This window comes from Camelus dromedarius, chromosome X, assembly GCF_036321535.1.
Source record: "Camelus dromedarius isolate mCamDro1 chromosome X, mCamDro1.pat, whole genome shotgun sequence".
In the NCBI taxonomy this organism is placed as follows: domain Eukaryota; kingdom Metazoa; phylum Chordata; class Mammalia; order Artiodactyla; family Camelidae; genus Camelus; species Camelus dromedarius.
Genome location: NC_087472.1, coordinates 76,599,115 through 76,608,627, shown reverse-complemented (window position 1 = coordinate 76,608,627; position 9,513 = coordinate 76,599,115). Strand labels below are relative to the sequence as shown.

At 44.7% G+C, this 9,513-nt stretch overlaps 1 protein-coding gene across 1 annotated transcript in view; it reads right to left on the bottom strand.

Annotated features, from left to right (window-relative positions):
- Positions 1–3,730: 3,730 nt before the first annotated feature.
- DGKK (diacylglycerol kinase kappa) overlaps positions 3,731–9,513 on the bottom strand; it is a 145,026-nt gene continuing 139,243 nt past the window's right edge. Inside the window, exons 26-28 of the mRNA XM_064483139.1 lie at positions 8,070–8,180; positions 5,724–5,847; positions 3,731–4,604 (exon numbers count right to left, since the gene is read on the bottom strand). Coding sequence (XP_064339209.1) covers positions 4,525–4,604; positions 5,724–5,847; positions 8,070–8,180 — 315 coding nt within the window. The 3' untranslated portion in view covers positions 3,731–4,524. The remainder of the gene's footprint in view (positions 4,605–5,723; positions 5,848–8,069; positions 8,181–9,513) is intronic.

The following is a 9,513-nucleotide window of genomic DNA, read 5'->3' as shown; positions in this document are numbered from 1 at the left end:
TCTACATGTGTTAAAATTCACTGAATTATACACCAAAAGAAGAAAAGGGCAATTTTATTTTATGATGATTTAAAAAACAGACATATTCAATTCTGAGGTACTTTACTAGCTTATAGGAAGTAGTCTAAACTTCTTAACATGAATTCTGGGTCCCACCTTGGTGGCAGCTCCTCAGCGAAAGGGCTCTTTCCATCATAAAGCATAAGAATGTAGTTTTTATAGGAGTAGACTGAAGTGTGGTCCTGAAGGTCACAACTGTTTTGTCTCTAAGTAAAAGACAATTTTTAGTATTGGAAAGTGTAGGATTTGGAATATCCGTGTTCTCATTCTGGTGTAGGATTTTGTGGAATCCTGATCTAGTACAGCCTCAGTTGCCTCCTTGTTAAATGTTGACTAATAACTGGCTCCCTGCCACAGTCTCTGTTAGTAGTATACACCTATGAAACCACCACCACAATGAAGATCCCAGGCCTAGCCAATTCTGCATCTGAATAGAACACTCCTTCCCACTTTAACCCTTCTGGAGAGGAGAGGAGTATGTGATGTATGGTTTAGGGGAGCAGATTGTGTTGTCAAAAGTTTTTCCAGGTGCTTTTTGCATTTACGCATCTTCTTAGCAATTGGGGCTGTACTCCTCTACCTCACTTCACCATCCCCCATAACTAATTCATTTCATTGAAATCTGGATCCTGCAGAAAACTGGCTTCTAGAACAAATGCAGTGGCAACTGTTTCCCCACAGGATTGGCCTTAGTTGCTTTAGGTTTTAGAACTTTTTGTGGCAGACCTCTCAGTGTGAAGATCACCCTGATGGCGAGTCTTGGCTTGTGCTGCTGCTGGCCTCCCCCACCTGCCATCCCTACTTGCATATCTCTTGTTTAGAGCTTGCATGACCACCCAAGCCCACTCCCCATTTCCATCACGATTCAACTTCTCCCATGCTGAGGTAAATGACGAGACACTAGTGTTTACGTTTATCCATTTATTAAAATACTTTAAGAAGCAAAACTTTATTAACTTTGAGGACTGGTGTTCCATTTTGTGGGGAGGAGGAATAGGCACACTTTGTGGACCTTTTCTTTCTGCTTTTCCCTGTTACCCCATAACTACCCCAGTTTCCTCCCCCAACCAGCCCCTGGCCCTGCTGCTTATTTGCAGGGGCCTCTGAGGAAACAAAAAAAATCACAGAACAGAAAACAATATATATTAAAAATTAGCAGACAAATAGACAAATGCAGTTCCACAAACCATAAAGCCAATCAAGGTCCTTTACAGGATGGAATGGTGTTAATGGATTTGGTTGCTTTGGTATTAGTTTCTACTTCTTATGAAACTAAAATTCTTCTACTTGTGTCCTGAGGGAAGATGATGCTGACCCCAACTGTTACTTCTGATCAACCTTTAACCTAATTTATTAAGTTGAAAATGTCTCCCTTGCCCCTTTGGACATAACACAGGTCCTTTTTGGTGTGGGGACTAATAGCTGCTGACCTGTAGTATTGACACCAAAAGCAGTTGATGGCAGTCCAAATCTACTGGCATTCTCCTTCCCCACTGTTCTTCTGGCTAGGAATTACCCACTCAGTCAATCCCTCAGAAAGTGCTCCAAAGATGCAACCAAACCCTAGAACTTTGGCTCTTGATGACATCTCTGACCCTAATTGAGATGGATATTTGGTGTCTGGTCCCACGATCTGAACAAATGTACTCCTGCAAGTATTTAATGAAGTTCTGAAAGGAGCTTCTGCATTGAGAGGCTAAGCCAACTCCCTGAGAAAGAAATCCCCACTTCTTGCCTTGTTTCCAAGCTATAGTATGTGCAAGAACAGGTGTTCAGCAAGCTGTCTTCCTTTTGGGGAAGCAATTGGTAACTGAACAGCTGAGGAGGTAACCATTGCAATTTAGCAAGCCACACCTGCTCTTGGGTCTCATCGCTATCAATCAGTTCTGCTCTGTGAGTGGACTCCAGCCCCCAGTCCTAGTGATTTAATTCAATATCATTCTGACCTAGGGTGGGAGGACAGGGTGGGTGAAAGGGAATCCAGATGGTACAACAGAGCAACAGTAGCATTACAGTGTACAAAGACGTAGAGTAAGTCAGCAAAGTAAGCACAAGAGGTGGAATCCTAGTACAGTTCACTGTCATCGGTGATAAAAATAATTACAAGACACAGCCCTGCTTAGGCACTGCCAAGATAAAGCTACCCTCTCCCAGGACTTCCTTTTGTTTCCTGAAATTTGCTCATTTGCACATTTTTCATTTTGAAAAAAAGGCTCTTCTGAGAAAAATGCAACTTAGTTCCCAACTCTGTGAGTATGTGCGCAGCTGTTAACGTGTGCAGCCATGGAGGAGCCAAGTTGGGCTGCATCGGTGACCTTACTGATTTGATCTAATACCTCCTCCTGGGGAGAAAGAGTGATGCAGATAAAGCCAAAGACACAGCAACAGCACATTCCCCACTTAAATACATACAATAAGTTAACATGTTCTGATGCTTAAATAAGTTTTAAATGTTTTCTTCTCAATGTTTTTTCCATTAACTTTCTTCTCTAGTTGTAGAGCTAGGACTTGTTTGTTTGGCACAGCCAACAGATGTCTGGGGACTATCCCCTTGTTAGTATTTTTCTCCTCACCCCTGCAGAGGTGGAACACAGGTGGCTGGTTTAAGTGGGCTAGGCTGGTGGAGTTCCAGAGTTGAGAACCAGTGCTTAGAGTCTGGATTGTGCACCTCGATGAACCAGCCAATGGACTGAGTCAGGTAATTGAGCACGCTAAGTTTGTCTGAGAAGTGGGGAGAGGCCAGTTTTCTGGCTTTCTCTTGATCGGTGGGAAGGGACACTTACCCAAAGGTATAAGTGGAGGGTGGGTTGGGGATACAATATGGGCTAGAGAGAACCACTGGAGAAGTACTGGAGTTTGATTAGATTTGCCTGGTTGGGTGCAGGCATTCAACGAAAAATGCTAATCAGGATTTGGAGCAATTTTGGCCTGGTTGGTTTTCATGAGAAATTTGGAAGAAGAACCATGGGAGAAGCAGAAGCTTTTTGCCTCCATTTTCCCAGGCCCATGTTCTTTCTGGTCACTCTGAATGTCCCTCTGTACTCAAGGGAAAGGAGCAAGAAGGGAGATTCAAAGGTGATTTGGGGACTTAACCATCAGCCTGCCCAGAAGATGCAGGCCAAGATGGAGCTTGTGGGGAAGGGCCTTGGCTGTGACTAGCTCAGGCATCTGAGTCACTGAGCTCAAGGCCTGGTTGCTCCATATAGTCTTTTTTAGGGAAGGGGACACCAAAGGTTGGGGCAGTTGCTGATGTAGAGTCCAGGACAGATAGAGCAAAAAAGGCAGCATGCCAGCTTAGCCCCCTTCTCTAGGGCATTGGTGTTTTTGTTGTCCTTTCTGTGGCCTGGCTCAGAATTTTAAGGGGGCGTCAGAATCAGCTGGGCCGAAGGTAGATCCCAGCCACTTCTAAGACGCTGAAAATGCACCAGAAGATTAGAAGCTCCACCAAGAACTAGGGCAGTTGGTAGAGGCATATGTGTGTGTAGGGGATAGGATCAGGGTGGGGAGGGATTCCTGGGTTAGCACAATAAATTATAGGGTCACTTAGAGGTCGAGTTGTATTTTCAGTTCTTAAAAATATATATATATATATATATACACCTTTATATGTCTCTATACATAATCTATACTGCAGCACAGCGGCAAAACATTTAGTTAAAAAATCCAGCGAGAATGCAGGCAAACACACCATGGAGGCATGCAGGCTAGGATCAAGGCAGTAGGAGGGGAGCCTGTATGGTTGCCGTAGGGGTGAGTTCCAACCAATGGGCCCACCCAGCCACCAGAGCACCACCTGGACATGTGCAAAGACATATGTGCACACATGGAAAAACAGAAAGGGTTTGCAGAGAGAGCAGTCACCACAAGAAAAGATTTCACATGGCCATTGTAACAGGCAAGTGGACAAGCCCCCAGGACCTAGTTTTCATCTTAAGAAGCCAACTAGAAGAGACCTCCTGAAGTCACAAGTTGCATTTGGCAGGGATTGGGGGAGAAACACCACCAAGTCTGGCTGTCCTGACCCCTCTCCTCATCTCCCTGAGAGTATTTCATTCATTCATTCATTCATTCATTCATTCCCTAGCATCAACAGTGTCTCTGCTAGTCAGAGAAAAACATTCCCAAACTCCCTGAAGAGGTGAACTTCCTCGAATCCTTTGTAGATCCCAGGCCATTCACAAAAAAAGCTTATCTCAATTAAATACTGTAGTTGCTCAAGATGCACGAAGAGAAGGAGAACTGAACAAGACAACTCGGAACAAGAATCTTTGGCCAATGAGAAAATGTAAACCTCTAAGGAGACCTGATTGAGTCCAGGAAAAAAATGTATTAGAGTAAAGAATTGGAGGATCTTTCTTGGTGGTGCTCATGTTTGTTCTGAAATAATTTAGTCTAGCCTGTATTGAGGTTTCAAGAGTTTTCAGTAGAATCCTAAATGTGAGTTCTCCTTCTAGCTTTCAAGGACTATAGTTGAGATCCTGATGATGTTGGAGGATCATCGTCTTTTGCTTCATCTTCATGATGTCTGCGACGCCACAAATTTCCTTTAGGAATAAAAAGCAAGCATGGAAATAATGACGTTAATACATTGCCAGATGCCCAAATGTATGGACCCTAAAGAGAGCAAACAAAGAGTCCTAAAGGAGACGCACTGCTTTGTTCCTATTGTACCAACCATCTCTGAACCATCTTTGAAAATCAGCTGATACCATGTGAGTCAAACACAAATGGGATGAGTTCTCAGAACCTGGTAATCCATGAAAACTGCTATTGACCCCTTCAGAGTCTTCAGAAAGGCTCTCAAACACCATGGTCTCCCGACTGGCAGATTCTTAGGGACTCAAACCAGTTGGACCAAACCTGAGAAAACACACCTTGGTCCAGGAGATTCTCTCTTGGCATCTGTGCAAACCCTTGGTTCCTCAAAAACAAAACAAACTGCCACCCTCCATTCCTTTCCCCTATGTCCACCATTGTTATATCTCTCAAGCTGCCAGGCTGTCTAGGCCCAGAATTTGGGAGAGACCATTGATCTCAGAATTGGCATAACTGACAAGTCAAAGGGAACCTTCTTTGGAGCCCCACTGATATTTAAGTCCAGTTTTGAAGAAGGGATGGAGACAAAATTCAAATAAGGAAATATATTTTGCATTTCCAGGGACTTACTGTAACAGATAAGGGATAAAAGTGTTTAGATAGGTCATGGGACCTGTTCCTGACCCTGTAGGTGCCCATCACTGACACCTCCAACCCATCTCAAATAATAACTGCTTTCAGGAGCAGGACCAAGAGCTTGTAGTTCTATTTGACTGGGAGAGAGATCTAGGTATGACTATTTTGCCATACTTCACCAACTGGGGAAAGGAATGGGTCAAGCAGAAAGGTAACTGACTGTTCTCATTCTTCTCTTCAGTTGTTTATATTGCAGAGACTACCCGGCAAGGTCACCTCTCAGGTTCTCCCTGTGTCAGTGTCCACATCACTTTCTAATGCACATCCATCCAAGAGACTACTTGGCATTGCCTAAAGCTGGCTCCCAGCTGGACTCCTCCTCCATCACCATCATATCTATGAACATTTCTAATGGGAGCTTCTGGTCTTTGGGAGGTACCCAGGCTGCTGGGGAAGTCTTCATGACCTCTATGCCTGTGGGGGAAACTTACCAATAAAACCCTGGATGCCTTGGCCGGATTTAGGCTTCTCTTCCTCTTCTGGCTTCTTCTTCCCCAGTTTGGGGAACTTAACTTTCAGTCTAAGGCTTCTACTGTCAGAGTCTAAAGATTTTTCCTGGCAAATCACAGCAAGAGGAAGGTCAAAATGTTAGCTGCCTAATATTCAGAAGCAATTCCTAGAGGCCTGGCAAGGTGGGGAACAAGGATGGCTGCAGGAAGCAGGCAGATCTACTATCTATCCAGGTGTGAAAGACAACCCTGATCCCTAGTTCTATGCCATAGAAGGCATCCGATCTTTACCAAGATCCTACCCTGTGCTGGGTGCTTTGCTAGATGCTTTTAATAAATGCTCACAACCTGGCAAGGTGCTATTATCATACCCGATGAGGAAGCAGAGGCTCAGAGAGGTAAAATATTTCACCTGAGGTCATGTAGCTAGGGATTGGAAGGGTGAGATTTTGAGGGCCACTTCGATGAGTTAGGAAAAAGCAGCCCTTCCTTCAGCAATATGGTTTGGTAAGCCCCAGCTCACTCCCTTGGCCAAATACAGGGAAGCATCTGCCTCGCAGGCCACCTGCTTCCCTGTCTGGAATGCAAAGAGGGTTCTCTGCACATGACTCTTAATGATGAATGCAGGTTCTCTGCCATACAGATCGTGTAGGCTCCCTAATTCCAGCTCAGCTTCCTAATCCTTCCTAAGTGTTGCCTGTTTTGCTACTGCTCTCGGGAAAACATAATTCTAAGATTAACTTTGTTGCCAGAAAGTTCATCCAAACACATGCTGAGAAATCTTGGGGTTTTCTTTTCTTGAAGATTAGTTATACCTATGATCCTCTCCTTTAGGAGACTGTAAACCTGTCCTCCTCTTCCTGCTGAATCCCACTTACCCTCTCTCCTCTAGGTTATGTACACTGACCGTCAGGATTGCCTTTCAGAAGAAAGCTAAAGGAAGGACACAGGACCTTCCCTTTCGGCCCAAGCCTTGGAAAGCCCAATGAATAACTGACTCTTCTCCTGATTTTCCCCAACAAAGTGGAGCTGAATCTTCTGTGGCCTTAAGGTGAGCAAGTTTGGTGTCAGATGAATGAGCAACATCTTCCTGTCTTCCTGTCGATCCTCACTTTAGATCCTTAATTCCTTTAGAGCCTCACTTCTTAATCTTTATGGAAATACTGAAGTCCAGGAAAGAGATTACGCCCAGGCCAGGCAGACTCACATACTGAGACTTCAGGGCATGGACTGTTTTCTCTCATTTCTCTCAAAATCCAGTCCATTTGCCTAGGTCAGGAGCTTGGTGCAGGATAGCTGAACTGAGTAATAATAGAATGGGGGATTCTACAAGAATTTGCTTCCTTTTCTGCATAACCACATGTTTTCCTTCCCCAGAGGGCTATTGATCAAGAGCAGCAAAGGCATATGAGAAAGTTATTAAATCCTTTAGGACCTGAATTTGTTAATGGCTTTTTCTCTTAAATGGGAGCATAATTGCTGCACTAGTCCAAACATGCCTATATGGCTTGCTCACATGCATAGAACTGGTGTATGGAGCCAGAAAACAGGTATAGTGAGTAGGAGAACCAGAGATTCCTACAGGATGAAATGAACAGTTAGTTCCATGGTGGAGCCATTTAAAGAAAACCTCTGTGAGATCATTAAGGGAGACATTTACCTAGTGATAGGTGGATATCTTTGGATCATTTTATTTATGAAGTCATCTCAGGGAAGCACTTGGAATTGTCAAAAAATGACAACATCCTCATAGCTATATTGTAGCCACTGCTGCCATGCTTAATTTTCTTTTAAGCCACACACCTGCTAGGGGAAGGGACTGAGAAAGCCTGCTTTCCTCCCAGAGTAAGAGGGACAGGAAGCAGCCGGGAGAGGTGACATTTGGAAGATTTAACCACCAGTATGGCCTGGGCACTAACCATTTACAACAGATGTTGGCTGTAAACAACTGGTATGGACCATAATAGTAGGTACCAGATGCAATTCAGTCCTGGCAGCAGACACTGAGCAAGGGAGGGGAATGGTAGCCAGGAGAACAGCACAGAAAAAGACCAATCTTGCTCATTCTTTCCTTGTCTTCTGCCACAGAGTGTTTTTTCTTTCTGGTTCTTTCCCCCATGGTCATCTAGTTTTTCAGTGTGCTTTCTGCCTTGTCCTGTCAACCTCTGGTGAAGAGATGGGAGGAGGAGGCTCCATTAAGCTCAAGCTGAAAGCCACTTCTGGATTCCCTCTGCTACATCAGTCACTGTGTCCTGGCCCACACTGGAAGGCAAGACCCCAAGGAAGAATCCCTTTTCCCCTTTATTTCCCAATCCACAGGTGACATACCTCCGGAATAAGGACTGAATTCATCCAGTCAATCTCGGATAGCTTTTCAAACTCCTTATTAATGGCATCCAGGGAAGTTTGCAGTATGGTCTCATCCTCAGCACTTCTTAGCTGGTGAAGACAGGAAAAAGAGTGAGTGTCCAACACCTAGCACCTTGCCTTCATAGACTCTTGCCTTCTCCCCAACTCCTAGTCCTTGCTAGTGGCCATGAGACCACAGGGTGCCAACTTGTGTCTCCTTTGGCCCAAGGGGTCCCTGGAAAGTACAGCCAGATCTTTACTTTCTCAATAGGGAGATCCAGGAAACACCCAGATAGGGATGCTTTTCTTGGAGCTGGGCATGCTCACAGTTTGGTAAGCAGAGAGGCCTTTGACCAGTGTCAATGAATGCTGAGTTGTACCCCTACAGCTTAGGGTGTAGGACAGGGTCCTATCCTTGACTCTCAAGTTCCTGGAGGTCTCTTAGCATCCCCCTAATAACAGCTACCAGTTTGGGAGCACATATTATATGCCAGACACTGTGGATACATGATTTCATTCTGTCTTCCCAATAACTCGATAACACCTTGCAAAGTACTACTCTTCTCACTTTATAGGTGAGAAAGCAGACTCAAAGAAGTTTAGTGCTCAAGATCACATGGCTAGACAGAAACCCAGATCTACTTAATGCTATAGCCTGCCATCTAATACCACACCATCCCAGAAAGGATATATGGGGTGGCCAGATGCTGGGGCGGATCTTTGTTATGCAGTCACCATAATTTAAAGACTGCTTTGTGAAGGAAGGAGAGAGTTAGAGAGAGATTGGCTAAGATTTTCCCTTCCTGGCAAAGTGGGTCTGCCTCACCAGGCTGTGCTTTTAGCCGCTAGCTATTCACTCTTAGTAATGAAGAAATGAGTTCCAGATGGCTTGTCCCACAGGTTCAAAAAACAAAGCTTAAGCATCCCCTATTAACCCCGGGCACCCACAGGATTAACTCTGGACGGTCTATGGGAGATTTAAAAATAGATTCTTCTGGGACCATCTCCAACTCAGAACCAACTTCTAGACCAACAACATAGGTGAGATAGCTTATGTTCTATTAAATAGTGAGCTGAGAGAACAGATGCATGCTGATATCATCAGCCCTGACGTGCTTTGCAGCCCACCTAACTTGGCTTCCACTCTCCTCCCTGGCATGAACTCTACTTTCAATCTGGTACTTATGTGGCTTCTTGCTGTGCATGGGCCAGCCTTATGTGAAACCTTGCCAGCTGCCACAAATGGGTGGCAGGTGAGTGAGTGGGGGATGGGATTGGAAGTTATGACCAAGCAGCATGGGAGATGAGTGAGAAACAAGTCATGCTGACAGATCATCTCTTGCTTTTGCTTTATGACTAATGATTTAGGGCAGTCCAGAGTATCCCAGATGCACAGTACATGTGTGTGCACATGGTGGTGGGA